This window comes from Pholcus phalangioides, unplaced genomic scaffold, assembly GCF_987345545.1.
Source record: "Pholcus phalangioides strain wild (caught in Gottingen) unplaced genomic scaffold, Ppha-v1.0 ptg000010l_1, whole genome shotgun sequence".
In the NCBI taxonomy this organism is placed as follows: domain Eukaryota; kingdom Metazoa; phylum Arthropoda; class Arachnida; order Araneae; family Pholcidae; genus Pholcus; species Pholcus phalangioides.
The window spans coordinates 9,508,092-9,528,241 of record NW_028301603.1 but is presented as its reverse complement, the minus strand read 5'-3'; the positions used below and the strand labels follow the sequence as shown (position 1 = coordinate 9,528,241).

At 40.4% G+C, this 20,150-nt stretch overlaps 2 protein-coding genes across 3 annotated transcripts in view; both read right to left on the bottom strand.

Annotated features, from left to right (window-relative positions):
• LOC149080860 (uncharacterized) overlaps positions 1-11,758 on the bottom strand; it is a 131,206-nt gene extending 119,448 nt beyond the window's left edge. For both annotated transcript variants that reach the window (XM_089237537.1, XM_089237538.1), the window contains exon 1: positions 11,358-11,758. In XM_089237537.1, the coding sequence (XP_089093663.1) occupies positions 11,358-11,433 (76 nt within the window). In that variant the 5' untranslated portion in view covers positions 11,434-11,758. The remainder of the gene's footprint in view (positions 1-11,357) is intronic.
• Positions 11,759-15,332: 3,574 nt separating this feature from the next.
• The window catches only part of LOC149080859 (uncharacterized), a 55,478-nt gene continuing 50,660 nt past the window's right edge, over positions 15,333-20,150 (bottom strand). The window contains exon 23 of the mRNA XM_089237536.1: positions 15,333-15,660. Coding sequence (XP_089093662.1) covers positions 15,604-15,660 — 57 coding nt within the window. The 3' untranslated portion in view covers positions 15,333-15,603. The remainder of the gene's footprint in view (positions 15,661-20,150) is intronic.

Genomic DNA, 20,150 nt, shown 5'->3' with positions numbered 1-20,150 from the left:
GAAAGGGGCTAAAGGGGAGCAAAGAACATCTAAAGAGGAGAAGTAAGAAAATAAACCGTAAATTTTATGATGCATTACTAGTTCACAGTAAGTAATGGTTGATATTTTCTTGATTAGATATGAAATTGTGATAAGTGTTGAGAAATACATTGATTCTGTAATCAATGTATGTAAATCTTCTTCTGTAATCAATTCTCTTCGTTTTTGACTGTCGCTATCATGACAATAAAAAATCTTTCAATTACCAGTTTCTTAATATTTATTTAAATATTAAATTTCATAATGAAAATTCATTATAAATCATTTGAAATTGTTAATAATTTTATTTTCAATTGAGAAACACCAACTTTATTTATAATTTTGATGAATTTTTTAAGAAAATCGATATTCGGCTGTCGAATATTCGGTTATTCGGCCAAATTACTACTGCCCCATCCCTACTACTTGATACTGATTATGTTGTTCAACCTATGGATCAAAGTGCACCATTCAAAATCTGAATCTTTTTATAGTACAAATACAACGCCACAGCAGCAGTAATGTCCAATGAGGTGGCTGAGAAAATTATAAAATGCATTAATGAAATAATATTTCATTGATAGCGTAAGAATATATGAAAAGCAAAATTTGGAAAATAGTTTTGCTACTGATGATCATGAATTGTTTTAATTAATTGATTTAGCTAAGATCAATTATTATGATTATAAATAATAAAAATTTGGAAACGTCCTGTAACCGAGATAAAATTGTAATAATTTATAATTATAATCCCTCCCCCATGTGAATGTCGATGATTAAGTTGCAATTTGTAGCCTTTTTACAGGTCCAGGATAGATTAGTTGGATAATTCAAATTTTGAATAAATCGAACTTTTTTCCAGTGACTTTAGACTTTTGAGTTAACCATAAGTTCGACTATATATTATCGTTAAATTTGATTGTCAGTGTCATGGCAATATAAATCCTTCAATTACCACAGTTTTTAATATTTATTTTAAAAATAAATTACATAATTAAAATTGATACATCATTTAAAATTACCAATAATTTCATTTCAATTAAAAACACCAACTTTATTTATAATTTTGCTGATTTCTTTAAGAAAATCGATATTCGGTTGCCGAATACTCGGTATTCGACCAAAATATCAACCGAATATTCGGTATTCGGCCAAAACATCAGCCGAATATTCGTATACGGCCAAAATCACTATTCGTCCCATCCCTAATAATCACCTTATCTGCCATCCACAACTATTCTGCGTTGGGCTTCATTAAACACATTTTGTATTTGTATTTAGTTTTCCCATCAGTTTTGAAAGATAACTTCCTAACTAAGCATATTGAAAGCAATTAGGAGAAAATATCGCTATCATATGGTTAATAACAACATTGAATTTTCGAACACAAACTAATTTTATAAGTTAAGCCAAGGTTTTCCAAAGTGGGGTAACATTTCCACCTGGGGGAGGGGGTGAGCAGTATCAGTTATGGGCTGCGTATAGTAGGGAGGGATAGAAAATAATTTTTTTGAAGCGGGGGGGTGAGATGGAACAAAAAGTTTAGTGGAAAACTATAAGCTATGCTATAAAATAATTAAATTTAAAAAAGTTGGCTTTTGTTAAAATAAGAAATATTTAAGGATTAAATAATGGGAATAGTGTTAATTACCCTTAATTATTAGAAGTTTGAATGATTTTTTTAGAAATATAAATGTCTTTTATGCAAATGCTATTTAACCACTTGCCTGATTTGCCCTGTCTAGCACGGGCATTGTAATCTTTGTTCCTAAAGGTCACTAATGAAAAATTAACATTTAACTGAACCTGCATAAACGATATGACTTCATGCAACCGCAATATAATGATATCTACATACATAATCTTCTAATCTAATTGCATAGGTACATAATCTAGTCCAGTTACATAAGCTATCTAAAACCAGATCATTTATATAATATATTCCATGCAAAAAAATTCAAATAAGAGATCTTAAAAATGTTAAAAACAAACGGTTTGCCTAAAAAAACCAAGTGTATGACACAGTAAATTAACCATCTTCCGAAAAGTTTGGTTCGATCGACTTCAAATTTCACAAGGATATAGTAAAATAAAGGTTATTCAATCATACAAATACACTGCTGGCCACCGTAAATGCAACACTCTGAAGGAAGCATGCAAATAATATGAAATTTACAACATGCATTAGCGGAGGTGAGATATGCAAATGATTAGAATTTCAGCGCAGACGCACATCACGCGCGCCTGTGACGCCACTTCAAAGCGCTATTTAAGGCTTGGAGATTTCGACGATTTGAAGTACGGCAATTGTGTTTTTCTTGTGGTTTTTTAAAAAAAACGATCATCTTTTGATCAAGTATCCGAGTTCGACAGAGGAAGGATAGTAGCCTACCGAGATTGTGGATTATCTTTCAGGGAAATCGGTAGTCGTGTTGGACGAAACCAAACAACTGTAATGCGGATATGTGATCGTTGGATGCAGGAGGGTACGACGTGTTGGATCGCATCCACCTCAGTGCACCACTTCACGTGATGAGAGGCGTATTGTGCGTATGGCAGTGACGGATCGCTCAGCCACATCACGAACCATAGCACAGCACATTCAGTCTGTACCGCATCATCCAGTGTCTGCGCGTACCATTCGACGCCGTTTACAGCAGAGTGGTCTGTCCGCAAGACGTCCATTGCTTCGTCTACCCTTGACGCAGAACCACAGACGTCTCCGCCGCCAATGGTGCGATGAAAGAAGGATGTGGACGGCACAATGGAATGAAATTGTCTTTACTCACGAGTCACGCTTCTGTCTGCAACACCACGATGGTCGGATTCGAGTCTGGAGACACCGTGGAGAGAGGATGCTGAACAGCTGCGTTATGCACCGCCACACTGGTCCTGCACCGGGTATTATGGTATGGGGCGGTATTGGATATCACTCTCGCACTCCTCTAGTACGCATTGCCGGTACTTTAAAAAGCCAGCGCTACATCTCCGAGGTGTTGGAGCCAGTTGTCCTTCCTTACTTTCAGGGCTTGCCCACAGCCATATTTCAACAGGATAATGCGCGACCACACGTGGCACGCATTGTCCAAAGGTTCTTCGTCAATCGCCAGATTGAATTGCTTCCCTGGCCAGCTCGCTCTCCCGATCTTTCGCCGGTAGAAAACATGTGGTCCATGGTTGCTCAACGATTGACCCAGATTACATCCCCAGCTGCCACACCAGATCAACTTTGGCAACGCGTGGAAGCTGCTTGGTCTGCTGTACCCCAAGAACACATCCAAAGTCTCTTTGAATCAATGCCGAGGCGTGTGGCAGCGGTGATCTCCAACAATGGCGGCTACTGTGGCTACTGATTTTGCCAGGAACCACACTTCACAGAAGTCTATAAATTTAATCATTTGATGCTTGGTCAACATGTTATCGCAACAATATTTATTTTGCAGATATCTCTTGTCTTTCTTGGTGTTGCAATTTGGGTGGCCAGCAGTGTATATAAAAAAAAATGAAAGATTGGCTAAATATTTAAGAAAATTTTTACTCCTAATGACTGTAGATTACTAGTTATAACCGACTCATGTGATACTTGGTGATTGCATTGGGCAAGTAATGCAGTTTCCTATTGGATTAGGTTTTATAGCTATGAAGTGATATGGAACAGTTCTCTAAGCATTCGTGCTACTTATCTTAATCAATTTTTTACGAATGAGAAATGAAAGAATGTCCTCAGAAAAGTTAGTACCAACCCTCACAGAATTATTTTTTCTCAACAATTCATAATAATCTAAAATAGGGAATACTCTTGTAATAAAATATCTATAAACTCAAGAAAAAACGATTTTTTTCATTCAACGCCAGAGTTGCATAATTTTCGCATAGCGAATCACAATTGAAACAAATCATTCGATATACACATAAGAATTACATTTCATCAAAGTTTTATCAATTTAGTTCATAAATACTCTCAATTTTGGAAGGCAATATAAGCATTATAAATTTGCACAAATCCTGATAGAAAATTGTTGTCAGAATGAATTCCCAAAGGTAAAATGTAAATTTTTTTGTTCTGGTTCTGAGGAAGGATATGGACAGGGTTGATTCATATTATTTCCCTGGCAAGCTTCAGTTTCTGGATGAACAGGAAAAAAAGGTTAGATCGCCGTAGGACATTTGGGGAACTGGATTAAAGAAAGATCAAGAATTCCATCATTTCTAGATATGCTGATGTAGGGTAATAAAGGGTGCTTTAGGATATTTTGAAGCTCAAAGAAACTTATCAGGAAGGGTTTTTATCCAAAAAACAAGGGGGAAGGGTAGGAATTTAGGTGGTGAGACATCTATTGGCAATTCAATTTTTCTTCCATCTCACCTTCACATCTTGCATTTCTTAGAATAAAACCTTTTGCACAATAGCATAGAAATCGGAGATTTTCACCCAACTCAGTTGAACATCCCGTGAAACTTCCTTTCTCCCCACATTTGCAACCTATATTTTCAAAAGAAATATAAAGGATAGCTGAACAGACGTAGGTATACAACACTAAATAAGTCCAAGTACAGTAAAACCTTGCTACAACGATACACGATAAAATTATGAATAAACCCCAATATAACAATATATATTTTTAAGAGATTTTGAAATCACTATACACAGCAATATTTTTTTTATATTTTGCTCAAAATTTGCTTTAATATATTTTTTTAACTAGTCACATATCTTAGTTCTTTCGAGGATGTCTAATAATATCGGTATTTGGTACCACCTGATTGATCACTGAAAGTCTTGTGTCATAAAGTTGTGTCGATGAACCTGTTTACAAGGTCCCCCCCCCCTCCTTGTCAGCAAAAGTCAGCAAAACACTGACACCCCCCCCCCCGTCAGTTAAATTTCGTCAGCAGCTTAGAATATTTCATATCTCCAAAAAAGGGTGGTTGGTGACGTAAGCAACCTTCAAACTGCCCTCTCCCCCTTGTCATCAAAAGTCAGTAAATCAGAAACCCCCCCCCCTCTCGATGCTGACGTAATATTTGAATGACCCCTAGGGGAATTTTCCGGATTTTTTAATTTTTTCCTTGCTTTTGTATTCCAAACACTACCTTCATACAAAATTTCTTGTTTCTAGGGCTGCTAGAAGTGCCTGGGAGTTTTGATGATCGTGAGTCAGTCAGTCAGTGCCAAAATAACGAAACTTCAAGTACAAATTTCTCAAGAACTACGAATGATAAAAAAGTGAAATTCAGAAGTTTGATTGAATTTGTAAAATACTCTAGATATGGCAAGTTTCCTGAGCAACTTCAATGCGCAGATATGGAGGTCTCAAAGTTACTTCCAGAAAAGGATGGCCATGCTTGTTTTGCTCGACTTGGCGCCAGATAGTAAACGCCATCCTGAGGTTTTCCTGTTTTTTTCTTTCTTTCTCCCTCGTTTGTGACTTACGCATTGGCCTTCACACGTAAGCACGTGTACCCTTCAATGCAGAACGAAACTGAGCAAGACTAGTCTCTGCCGCTTACGTGATATAAAGTTAATTGCCCCAGAGGGCGTAGTCTTGCCGAAACTCTTCTAGAAAGACATACGTATGTACTCTATACTTTCCTAGATAGACCTATGTACTCTATACTGTTTAATCAGCATGAGTTCTTCTTTCCTAATTTTGTTAATCGTGGATTCCTGTTTCCACCCCCCCCCCCATTATTTATTATGGTTTTTCCTGCGGTCTCTCTCTTTTCGCCACAGTGGTGGTCGGCTGAAGTTGGTTTTCTGTGGTTTCCAACTTTGAGGTGCAAATGCGAGTCTATTTGTCCATTAAAAAAGTTTCGAGAACAACAGCCCTACAATGCTACAATTATTCAATCATTTCACTTCACTCATAGGTAGAAAAAGTTACGGCAGATGATAGGACACAACAAGCATTACACAGAAACAAACTTCACATCAGATTCGCAACATATATATGCGCGCGCGTGTGTGTGTACAGTTAAGTAGTAATAATAGTGGTGGTCTCTCTCTCTATTTAATATTTTTTGAAGTCCCTTTACCATCACATTAGCCCTTAAAATAAAGTTGGCGAGTTTTTTTCCCCTTTCCCCATAACACAACACAATATCTCCAAATAAGAAAATAGAATCGGGGAGAAGTCGCAACAGCAACCAAAGCCTTTTGGACGCCAATAACCTATAGGCCAGGGCTTGGCATATCGAAAAAATATATATATATTTAGGCACCATTCCATCTCAGAGGCCAAGTATGGTATTTTTCTCAAGAAAAACAATCTTAAATAATATTTTCCTTCAATTTCTCATGTTAAAAGGCATAGCATAACGAAATCAGAAAACTTTGCGTCACCCGTAGACCCAATTTAGCAAACCTCAGTTAGAAAATTTTAGGCGCCAACACCAGTTTTCTAGTCATCATGGCGACCTGACACCCCCCCCCCCCCCCCCGGGATGTTTTAGTTCTGACCCAGACTTCGAACCAGCTTACTAAATTTTGCTGACCGGAGGTGAAAAACCAATAACACAAAACATAAGGTATAGTAAATTTTAACGTTACATATATCTTGTCCTTACCATTACACAGTTCACCCGATTCTTTGACGGTACACAAGCAGACGTCGCAGTCACTGTTTGGTTTTTTTATTTTCCGAAAACCTTCAGGGCATTCCAAAATTTCACGGCATCCCGAATTTATTTCTGAGCAAAAGAGAATACTTTTCAGTCATATTGTAGAATACTTGGTGAAGGAATTCTTGGTGGAGGTTCGTTTTTTGGTTATTTTGGAAAAGGTAGCATTGTGTAGGAGGGGCTTGTAGGAGAAAAAAAATTGGAGCACGAATGAGGAGGATGGGGAAGAAAACACGAGCACAAAATGCACCAAAATAACTCAAAACAATTTTAATAGCACTGCATATTTTTCATATGGGAGAATAGCCAGAGCTCATTTTCCGATTTTAAAAAACTGAATAATAATTTAAACTGCTAACCGAAACTATAAATATAATGCAAAAAAAAAAAAAATGCTACAAAGTCGAATTCTGGAACACGGTAGAAGTCGGGGCGCTAGATACTTCGAAATACTTAGCGCCCCTTAAGTTCCCCTTGAAGTTCAGGGGGAATCCAAGTTATCCATCTGCCTGTTTCAACTTCAAAAATGCTTAATTATAGCCGTGGAATTTCTCCGATATACACTCATGTCCATAAATTAAGGATAATGGCAGCTCCGGCAAATAAAGGTTCAGAAACAAAACAAACGTTACTTATTCATAAAGCCCATTTATTAAACAAAAGATAAAGCACAAAAACGATGGTGTATGTATCATACCATTCATAAAAACTGCGATTTTTGCTCCCTGGAGCAATTGTAAAAAATATCTCCTTTACAAAAACTTACTATTACATGGTTGGTATGATGGTTAATACATTGTATGTCTCCCATGCGATGAAATACAGTCCGTACAACGCCTAGGCATGCTGAGTATCAAATTATCGATCTGATCTTGGGAAAGATCACTCCACTCAGCAAGCAATGCTCTCTGAAGTTCCGGTACACATGTTGGAGGTGGTTGACGGGTTGCAACTCGTCGGCCAAGCATGTCCCACACATGCTCTATCGGATTCAAGTCAGGTGAGAATGCTGGCCATTCCATACGGGTTATATTCTCAGATTCAAGGCATTCGTTTACGATGTTTGCTCGGTGAGGACGGGAGTTGTCATCCATAAACACAAATTCTGCGCCCATGCACCCCTAAACAAACGTACATGTTGTTCCAGAATGATGTCCCGATAAATTTGGGCTTTCACGGTTCCGGTTTGAACATGCAGATCTGTTCTGGAACTCAGTATAATTCCACCCCAAACGAGCAATGCTGCACCACCGTAACGGTGTCGTTCAATGATGTTGTCTTGGTGGTAACGGGTACTTGGCGTTCTCCATATGAAAGTCCGACGTGAATCAGACTGCAAGCTAAACCTGGACTCGTCGGGAAAAAATCACACAAGCCCACTGTGACGATGTCCACATTGCATGTTCTCTACTCCAGGCTAATCGCTGCCGACAGTGAGTTGCCGTGAGCGGAACACATCTGACAGGCCTGCGAGCATATAGACCAATATCTCCCAAACGTCTGTACACGGTTTGCCTTGAAACTGTGGTACCCGTGGCTGCAGATAGCTGACGAGACAGGTCGGATGCTGTACTCCGTCTGCTTCTTTTGGCAGTTACTGCCAAATACCGGTCTTCATTCGGCGTTGTAACTCGGGGGCGACCTGTACTGTAACGTCTACTGACATTTCCGTTATCTAGGAATCGTTGCCAAAGCCTAGAGATGACACACTTTGGGCAATTCCAAGTTCCTCGAGTACTTCCATCTGAATACGCCCACATTCCAGGCGGCCGATAATTCTACCACGTAAAAAATCATCCACATGCGTCCTCTGTGTCATAACTATTCGCTTATGGCACCGAGCGCCTTACAGAACTCTTGTAAACAATTTTACTTCTTTGCCACCATTCCTTATATACCCCCCTCTTACACTCTCGTCGTTGTTACGTACTATCGGCATCATCTGGTGGCTTCCTGAAATTTGCATTTCATTCTTGCAGATGTGTGTGATAATTCTACAGATGAAATTTTTACTTTAGATTCCGATTTACGTGTGATTCTGAATTATCCTTAATTTAGGGACATCAGTGTACTTTACGGGCCCATAATTAATTTAAAAATATCCTAACCCACATGCATTTATGCAGTTGAATATCAAAAGACAATACAGATACATTTTCATACTTGAGAAGATATAAATAAAATGTTGAAATCAATGTTATAGCTTGGATATTCAACTCAAAAGTAGGTCCGAGGCTAATTACTTCATATTTAATCTCCTGGGCTTCGTATATCTCTAAGCGACTCAATATTTCAAAAATCGATAATTCAATACAATTTCTAAAATTATTGATGGGACAGAAAACCGCACTAAATTTCCACATTTCTACAGTAAAATCGGCAACTTTTTGATCTCTCTGAGGATCATCCTTTGCCTGCTAATGTGGCCAAGCATTATAAAGGCATAAACTATTATACATATGGTAACGGGATTAGAGAAGTGACAAACCATTGTAAAGGCATAAAACACGTCTGAAACGCATTGCTAGGGAACCACGGTAACCAAAGTAAACGTTCGGAAAGTGATTGTTGAGGCCCAAAAACCATTGTTGCCGGACAGTTTTTTGCCCGTTTGGGGCATTTGCCCTGGGCTGACGAAATTTCAAAGTAGCCTATCGTTCAAGTCGGGTCCCATTTGGTATATATGCAAAATTTGGCGACGATCGATCTAAAATTGTAGATTTGTATAGAGAACACACACAGAGACAATTAATTTATATATATATAGATTTAGGAAATGTATGAGTAAAATGATTTATTTCGAAATTTAAAATCGAAATTTTCTTTGAAAAAAAAGATGAAACATTTAAAAAATGTGAACAAAAACATTTTTTTAGAATACAGTGGAACCTTCTATTTCCCCGTATACAGTATACAGTAGAACCCTTCTATATATAACGGGCACCTCCCGTTAACAGATACTTTTTATGAATTTCGTCAGTGGACTTCCAAGTGCAGAGTGTCCGATAAATTCGTAAACAGTTTAAAAATTCATAAGAATTGAAGGTCTCGGTAGTATATCTGAATACAGTTTGCGAAAAAGTTATTCTCATGAAGGAGGATCCATATTTTGACACATAAAAAAAATTAGTTCAAGTTTTTGTGAATAGAGGGTGCTTCACGCGACAGTAAATCACTTCTGGAAATATGGAAATCAAAGTAGCCAACTATAAGATGTGGAGTATATGAGTAACAGCTTATTTCAGAATTTTCCTGTTACTCGCAATTCCATGAGGTTTTCATTGCGATTCTGATCTTTATGGATGAAGTACTATTGGCGACATAGGCGGAGATAGACACGTGGTACTCGGACTTACAGTACATGTGGAGCCTTCGACGGGGTGTCGACATCGACATGTGGGAGCCTTTCGCACCGGCAGATATTGTCTCACCAAGTGACGCTACAACCACGGATGTAACAGTTGTAGAGGTAGCTCCTCTCGTCGATTCCGCGTAGCTATTATAACAATATACCGATCATCAGAAAAGCTGGTACCCCTCGATAGACTGGGCACAGGTCTCCGGCCAGCTGTTTGATTTGTTTGGAATTGGTCATAATCGGTATATTGCTATAGTAGCCAAGCAAAATCGACCCTTCTCCCCCCCCCCCCAACTGTTACATCCACGGTGTTGCAACATCACTTGGTATGACAATATCTGCCAGTACTGTGCGCCAAGGCTCCATATTGTACGCCCGAGCACCGCTTGTTTGTGTTTTACTAACCGTCCAATACAGAGGGACACGATTAAAGCTTTGCCGTTATGTTATATCAGCCGTCGCGGGCTCAACTTTTGGAAGTCCGGGTGTTAAACTTTTCTGTCAGCGTTTTAGTCTCATTAACCATGAAGCACTCGTTCCCGTACGCTTGTGATGGCCCTGCATGTAGGAATTCCTATTGGGTAAGTTTGATTGCAACCCTTCACCCCCCACCAGCAAGTCACGGATTTTATAGTGGCTCACCCTAAATTAATTTTCAGTATATGCAGTGTAGAACATAAACATAAAAAATAGCTTATCCCTGGTCGTCTAAGCCAGAGCTCTATTACATTCCTTGTAGCGCGACGGATGCATACATAGTAGAGGGGCGTAAAATTATTGAAAATGTGTGTGTCGGCTCTGGGTGCTGCCATCTGTCTTCTACATTTTGAAGTGAAAATGGCAAATGTCTGAATTTTCGTGGTATATGATTACATCGCGTTCAAGTTCTGTCGACTATCTGTGTAGAGACTTTTTCAAATGGGAGACCGGCACGCGCGCATTCGTAGTTCAACCGTCTCGTCACCAGGCCTCCCTCCTTTGTACCCCTCGTAAGGGCCCCCAGACATGTACAGTTATTTTTTCCCTTTGTTTCTGGCCTTGTACATTTCTTTAATCACATATGCTTGACACTAGGCCCCATTGTAACCCTCGTTAAGCCCCTCCCCGCCTCGGATTGGCAATTAATAATTACATTATTAATTGTAATTTTTTTTATTCTAGTTGGTTCACAGGTCGGAAATAATTCCGGCACGACCACGCCCTCCGGGCAATGAGCTTATATCGTACAAGCGAGAGGGCCTGGTCGTGGTCCGTTCAATCTGTCCAACTTTAGGGCACAGTCATAATCAACTCTAGCGTGCAAAATAAAAATAACAGTAATGCGACAAAAAATTAATTGTATCATTTCACCAGGCCTTACCCTTATCTTCTTCCGCAAATACACTTGCAGCAAGTAAACTGAAGAAAACAACGAAGATGGCAGTTCTCAAATCCATTATGTCGGTACGGTCAAATCTCGGCTTCGTGCAAATGTCTTCCCGTCGTTGCGCAACGGACGGGAATAACTTCTGTGGCGACGCCTATAGTGCAGACACCCACTGATCGGAAAACACAATTTACGCCAGATGTTAAAATCCTATCAATCAGATCTTCAGAAACGGACGCGATCTGCAGAAACTGTGGGATCCAGGCCCCCTCTCTGCTTTGAAAATTGATTTATATCCGTGGTATGGTCGGCAACCACTTCTCCATCCGAAGTATTCGAACGAGAAATCAAGAACTAAAGCAATCACGACCTGAGCAGAAGCCTGGATATCGCGGAAAGGCAGATGCGAGAACTCGAACCAGATGGCATCAGTTACACCAAGTCCAAGAAAAAAACAGCAAAGAAAAAAGTGAATTTATTATCTGAGGTTTTTTCATTTTTTTTCGACATTTTCACTTACGTGTGCATCAATAACAGCAGATAACAATGGGAAAAAAAACTGCTAGATATCAGTAGAATAATAGAACTCGCCCCCCTCCACCCTCGTGTCGATGGAAAGCAATATGGCGATGATTCCAATCATTGCTCATAATATTATCTGCATCCAGTTGAAACATCCTATTGACGCAGTGCTTGTGGTGTCCTTTCTTCTCGTTTTTTTGTTTCTTTATTTGCAGTTAAGACACACTCAAATATTCAAAAGAGAAAACACATAAAATAGAGAAAAAGATATCAATTCCTTTCTTTTCAAAACCTAAACTGGAGATAATATTTCGCAAGTGATATGCAAGTTATTGCTAAGATGTTTGTTTTTCTTGCCACATTAAAAAAAAACCATTTAAATCTCACCTACATTGTCTGGTGATAGGAATGCCCTTTGCTGCCGCTTGTGTTGCCGGAATGTTCCAGGATGTGAGAAAATATAAAACCTGTCTAAATTTGGACCCCTACGTTTCCATTGAAATCTCTCCATGTCAGGTGCGCAGATCTAGGACGATGTGACGGGAGGGGCAAGTTGTGTAAGTTGTTTGATTTTCCCGTGTTTTACGGGACAGACAAATTTCCCCATATTATTTGGTCCTTGGGCGGGGGCAGGGGCGGTCGTTCCTATCGCCCCCCAGTGGATCCGCGCCTAGGCAGACATCTTCGGCCGCGAATGAATGAAGTATAGAGCCAGACAACTTCGGCTGAGCCGATGCCGACATTCAGCTGCGAATGAAGCCGGGGTAGACATCTTCAGTTGCAAATGAAGATGTCTATAAACATCTAAGAGATAATATACACTGCTGGCCACCGTAAATGCAACACCCTGAAGGAAGCATGCAAATAATATGAAATTTACAACATGCATTAGCGGAGGTGAGATATGCAAATGATTAGAATTTCAGCGCAGACGCACATCACGCGCGCCTGTGGCGCCACTTCAAAGCGCTATTTAAGGCTTGGAGATTTCGACGATTTGAAGTACGGCAATTGTATTTTTCTTGTGGTTTTTTCAAAAACACGATCAATTATGCCTCGTAGAAAACAGCGATCATCTTTTGATCAAGTATCCGAGTTCGACAGAGGAAGGATAGTGGCCTACCGAGATTGTGGATTATCTTTTAGAGAAATTGGTAGTCGTGTTGGACGAAACCAAACAACTGTAATGCGGATATGTGATCGTTGGATGCAGGAGGGTACGACGGACCGACGTGTTCGATCGCATCCACCTCAGTGCACCACTTCACGTGATGACAGGCGTATGGCAGTGACGGATCGCTCAGCCCCATCACGAACCATAGCACAGCACATTCAGTCTGTACCGCATCATCCAGTGTCTGCGCGTACCATTCGACGCCGTTTACAGCAGAGTGGTCTGTCCGCAAGACGTCCATTGCTTCGTCTACCCTTGACACAGAACCACAGACGTCTCCGCCGCCAATGGTGCGATGAAAGAAGGATGTGGACGGCACAATGGAATGAAATTGTCTTTACTGACGAGTCACGCTTCTGTCTGCAACACCACGATGGTCGGATTCGAGTCTGGAGACACCGTGGAGAGAGGATGCTGAACAGCTGGGTTATGCACCGCCACACTGGTCCTGCACCGGGTATTATGGTATGGGGCGGTATTGGATATCACTCTCGCACTCCTCTAGTACGTATTGCCGGTACTTTAAAAAGCCAGCGCTACATCTCCGAGGTGTTGGAGCCAGTTGTCCTTCCTTACCTTCAGGGCTTGCCCACAGCCATATTTCAACAGGATAATGCGCGACCACACGTGGCACGCATTGTCCAAAGGTTCTTCGTCAATCGCCAGATTGAATTGGTTCCCTGGCCAGCTCGCTCTCCGGATCTTTCGCCGATAGAAAACATGTGGTCCATGGTTGCTCAACGATTGACCCAGATTACATCCCCAGCTGCCACACCAGATCAACTTTGGCAACGCGTGGAAGCTGCTTGGTCTGCTGTACCCCAAGAACACATCCAAAGTCTCTTTGAATCAATGCCGAGGCGTGTGGCAGCGGTGATCTCCAACAATGGTGGCTACTCTGGCTACTGATTTTGGCAGGAACCACACTTCACAGAAGTCTATAAATTTAATCATTTGATGCTTGGTCAACATGCTATCTACAAAATAAATATTGTTGCGATATCTCTTGTCTTTCTTGATGTTGCAATTTGGGTGGCCAGCAGTGTATATATAAACATCTAACGAACAGCAGCAGCTTTCCTTACAGCTTGTATACACTGAGCCGGACCTCACATTGACAGGCAGACTTAACTCAGCCACCAGATGTCTGTGTCAAATATTCTGCCCATCCTTGTTGCTGAACGTAGGGTCGGCTAGAGGAAAAAATCTATACCCGTAAGGGACCTATTTTTGGCACCCCTTAACGACGATTTTTTTTTCTTTTTTGGTCGCAAAGCTCTTTTTTTCCGTTCTTTCAACTTAAATTTGGCACCCCTCCTAGAGCGGTAAAACCACAAATCCGCCTCTACGTAGAGAGCAAAGGACAAGGTCAGTGAGTGACTGGTATGTGAGCGATCAAAACAGCGTGCAGGTATGTGAATGATGACCAAAAGAGTGACCTAGAGAGCGAGGGACCAGGCTTAGAGAGCAAGATAAAGAGTGACCTACAGAACTCTCACGCACCTAAATGAACTCAAGAGTGATTAACAGAGCAAGGAACCATGTCGATGAATGACCAGAAAAGTGACCTAGAAAGTTTGCAAGAGTGTGAGTGACCTAAAAAGCAGGGGACCAGGTCAGTGAAAGACCAAGAAAGTGACCAAAATATATATTTCATTTTTTAATTAATCATTTGTTTTGGCGCATTTTGGCCTTATTGGCCCTTGCGCCATTAAACCAAAAATCCAATCCAATCCAATATTTCATTAAAACCCCCATCATAATTGATGCTCAAGAAAACCCTGCTAAAAATGTGATGTCATTCTCTGCTATTCTCATACGAAGGTTTTCAACAGCTGGCTAGTGCGAAGATGAATTCAAGAAAAAAAATTCAGCAATTTCTGCGGGGAAACCAAACCCCCACGTCTTCTCAAATGCCGGATGAGCAAGCTATACCAGCTAGGGTTCACCAAAGATCAACCGTATATTCCAGTGGTTCGGCAAGGCTTTAAGATAGCGGTAAAGCGACTAGAAAGGGGGATGGACCCATCGTCCTCCATCGTTGAACAAAAAACTGGTTTTGCAGCTACAAATGGCAGCATCTAATCGTTTAAAAAAAGCAGGGTAGGAAACAGAGGTAACGCTTACGCTCAAAGATGGCTGATGAGTCATTTTGGCCAGAGGTTTCAAGGATCCCTAGATAGAGGTAAATTAATACAGGCTCAGCTGTGAGCCGGTAATTTTTAATGAGGCTTCACCTGCGTGAAATGACCGTGGTACACGACATGAGTCATTGAGATTAAAAAAAGAACTTTTTATTGCATTCGCACTTATATACAGAATTATTCGGATGTGAAACATTTGAAGTCTGATCAATTCCATTCCACGCATTTAAATAACGTCAAAAACATGGTAAATTCGTTTTTTTTTTAAACAAGTGAATGTATATAAAGTTCTTTCCTTGATAGTTCCATTGAAAAAGGAAAGCAAATATCCGATCTAAGAATTCCACACAGTGACGTCCGCCATTACTGTATTTGATGTACATATATGTCAACACTTCCTTCAGTCTCTCTCGAAACCAGCATTCGTAGCCGCCAACCTGATTGGACGTCGCTCTACCTGGAATTATTATTAGGCAAAATTTAAAATACACTGCTTAAGAATCTCGACCTGAAAAAAAATTCAAAACAGTAAGTTTTCTTAAAAAGTAGAATTTGTTTAATTAATTTTTTTAGTTTTTTAAAAAGTCGAACATAGGGCTCTAAGATCTATACCTCCTAACAGTCACGGACCCTCTGCCAAACACAGGGAGGAGTATGCGGCCGTCCAACATGATGCCTGCCCAAACCATGACACCTCCATCACCATAGTGGTCCATTTCCCTGATGTGGGAGGGATGGTATCGGGTGCCAAGCTCTCTCCAGATGAGTGTGCGTCGAAAATCAGCGTCCAGGCTGAATCTCTACTCATCTGTGAAGAGCATGGTGCTCCACTGAAGTCTGGTCCAAGGCTGATGTTGTCTGCACCATTCTAAACGCGCTCTCTTGTGTGCTGCAGTTAGCTGGACGCAAACAGCTCTGGTCTTCTAGCATAAAGCCCTCTCTCATGAAGCCTTCGGGCAACAGTAAACCGTGAAACTCGAGTTGCAGTGGCAGCATGCAGCTCAAGTGAGAGCTGTGATGCTGTAGCAGTCTTTAGGCACAGCGCTGAAAGTGCCAAATAACGATCCTGATTGGTCGTCGTGGCTCCTGTCCGAACTTGTCCAGATCTTCTCAATATGGATCCAGTGTCCTGAAACTGTTTCCACAAATTGCAGACGACATATCGAAATCTGTAGCCACCTGCACTTGTGTGATTGCCCTGCCTCCAATCTACCGACGATTCTCTATCTCATTCCGTCATCCATACGTTTGTGGCTACTCATTTTACCCGATAGCTTATAAAATTTACCAAACTCTTGCGAGAAACACAGCGAATGTAGCCAAGAAATACAAGCACAGGAATCGTGGAAAACGCCTAGTGCCCTTATCATCCCCTCCATGGTCACAGCTCCGCCCACACGAACGTGTAAGCTCACGTATTCGACACTGAATATTTGCATACGTCTTAGGTGGCATTATTAGTACTTTTGGTTCAGTACTTTTTGTGAAAATAGACACACACACAATGTGCAAATTCTCTTAATTTTGCACATGAATGTACAATCATACTGGTATGTAAAAATTAAGGTCAAGACGGTTTTTCTAATGTAGCGTCGTGCAAAAGCTTTCCAAATCGACACAAATAATAAGATTTCCGTAAGATTCCCCTAAGATGTAAGAACATGGGGAAAGTAAACAAAACTTTCCAAAAAAAGAAATCCAAAGGATAAAAAGGAACTTTATTGAAAAATTAGCTTCGAGCACAATTGGACAGAAGACCGAAACGTCCATGTGACAAGCGACTGGCAAGGAAAATCTAGCCTTTAGTTGGGGATATGATCACCCCCTGACTGCTATGTAGGATTTACAATCGCCTGCCCTGAGTACAAGGTTGTTAACGAGCTGTTGAGGCATTGCTGCCCATTCCTGTTGCAGAGCCAATCGCAGTTCCGGACTCGTTGCTGGCGGCTGGTGACGTGTTGCCAAGCGTTTCCCTAGAGCACCGGTCTTCAACTTTTTTTTTTTAAGTCGCAAGCACTGCCTGTACTCATCATCAAAAGAAGAGCAGTCCTTACGGCAAAATTGGCATATGGATGCAAGATATGAGTATGGTTTCGAGACGCACGTAAGGAAGGAGAACGTCGTCGGTACAATAGCAGGCACCAGTGACTGAACCATCTTGGAAGATGTACGGGTGCCGAGCATGATACCTCCCCAAACGAGAAACAAACTAAGAATGGGAGAAGGGCGACAAAACCACAAATCCACCTTTTCCTAGAGAGGGTGACCAAGTCGGTGAGTGATCAAAAAGGACAACGTCTCAATTAGAAACGAGAACACTCTGTTCGCTCGGGCCCAGTATCCATTTTGGCTTTGTATTAATCTTGAGTGGAAAAAGAGTGAACCCAGCAAAAGGTCCAGTGCCTGGAACACCGGGCTCTTCTGCTTACCCCTAGTGGCGGCCCTGCAAAAGAGTGACCTAGAAAGTGTGAAAGTAGGTGAGTGACCTAGAGATGTGAAATTATGTGAGTGATCGCAAGCATGTGAAGGTATGAGTTACCTAGAGAGTATGTTGTAAGCATGCGATTGACCTAAATTCAACCTATAGTCAGCGACGATGGCATAGATTTTCCGCAAGTAGATATGATAAAATTATTTATCCGTTGTAAGGGGCAGGGATTAGACTATAAAAGTTTGGTAAAAGTTCTTTTATAAAACTTTAAAAATGCAACCAATGATCGTACCGGTTATATTCACGCATATGCAACCGATAGTCTTACTGGCTTTTTCTAGCATGTACTTTAGCATTCACCCGCATGTTTTTCGATTGGCTGTTTAACAGTCTCGCTCCGTGAATACGGCAATAAAGTTTTATAAAAGAACGTTTATCAAACTTTTATAGTGCAATCCCAGCCTAATGGCATTAGTAATATCAATTCAATATGGGTTCAAATAAAATTATACTTCCAAATACTTAGGTTCAACGTAGGTCGTCGAGAGGGATACAGTAAATTTCGATCTTAAATACGAGATATCACTAAATTTTGCCGAAAATTGCAATTTATTGCTTTGAATGCAATTTTCCAATTACTGCTGAAACTGCTGAAGGGTGTGGAAATAAAGGACTGCTAAAAATTACACTTTCCGTGTAAAAAGTATATCGTATTTCACGAAAAAAATATTCAAATGATCTGATGAGTATATTTCACTGAGGAAAAAAAATACAGTAGACTGTGATTGCAAATACACGGGACATCGCCAATCGTCATCAAAAAAACATTGCCAAAAGTATGCACACTCACCGATCGTAATTAAAAGTGCGGAAAAAACTTTAAACCTGACAAGTATGTGAGATGAATATTTATCATTTTTGTTACAGTTATCATGATATAATTTATATTATGAAAACGCTGTGTATTGCGACTTTAGTGATTACAGTATTATAAATTCAAATAAGTATCGTTGAAAAATCGGGACAAATGTACAAAGGGATCATTCGAGTATTACGTCAGCATCGAGGGGGGGGGTTGGCTTTGCTGACATGGTGGGGGGGGGGGGGGTCAAAAATGACTAAAAATCTGTTTGAATGGCCCAAAAAACATCGGAACAACGAAAATTACAGAATTGATGTCCCGTAATACGGGACACAAGTGGTTGGTCAAATTATTTTAGACGTTTTGCTGGTCCTTATTTTCAGAAAGGTTGAGAAACACTGACCTAGAGTATTATATAAGCATGTGAGTGACCTAGAGAGTGTGCAAACATGGAAGTGAGAAATAAAGTGCATGCAAGCATGGAAGTGAAAAAGAAAGTGTGCACACGTGGAAGAGAGAAAAAAGTGTGCAAGTATGGAAGTTAGCTGTTAATCGTACACCCTTCATTTTATAGGACTCACATTAGCATATTTCAAGTAATTTGCTTTCGAACGGTGCCATCTATAGACGAAAATTTTAACTGAATTTTATAAACTTTGAACTGTAAATCTTATACTCAAAAAAAAATCCCCTTCGTTAGAATAACGTTTTTTTCGCAAAACCAATCATTTGAGTTTTTTTTTATTATTATAAATTTTTTAACTATTTACGAATTTATGGAACACCCTGTATTTACATCCCCCTAAATTTTAAATTTAAACATAAACATGTGATACAATAAAATACCAGAACGTGTGCAAGCATGGAAGTGAGAAAGAAAGAACGTGTTCAAGCATGGAAGTGAGAAAGAAAGAACGCGTGCAAGCATGGAAGTGAGAAAGAAAGAACGTGTGCAAGCATGGAAGTGAGAAAGAAAGTGTGCAGGCATGGAAGTGAGAAAGAAAGAACGTGTTCAAGCATGGAAGTGAGAAAGAAAGAACGCGTGTAAGCATGGAAGTGAGAAAGAAAGAACGTGTTCAAGAATGGAAGTGAGAAAGAAAGAACGCGTGCAAGCATGGAAGTGAGAAAGAAAGTGTGCAGGCATGGAAGTGAGAAAGAAAGAACGTGTTCAAGAATGGAAGTGAGAAAGAAAGAACGCGTGCAAGCATGGAAGTGAGAAAGAAAGAACGTGTGCAAGCATGGAAGTGAGAAAGAAAGTGTGCAGGCATGGAAGTGAGAAAGAAAGAACGTGTTCAAGCATGGAAGTGAGAAAGAAAGAACGCGTGCAAGCATGGAAGTGAGAAAGAAAGTGTGCAGGCATGGAAGTGAGAAAGAAAGAACGTGTGCAAGCATGGAAGTGAGAAAGAAAGAACGTGTTCAAGCATGGAAGTGAGAAAGAAAGAACGCGTGTAAGCATGGAAGTGAGAAAGAAAGTGTGCAGGCATGGAAGTGAGAAAGAAAGAACGTGTTCAAGAATGGAAGTGAGAAAGAAAGAACGCGTGCAAGCATGGAAGTGAGAAAGAAAGTGTGCAGGCATGGAAGTGAGAAAGAAAGAACGTGTGCAAGCATGGAAGTGAGAAAGAAAGAACGTGTTCAAGCATGGAAGTGAGAAAGA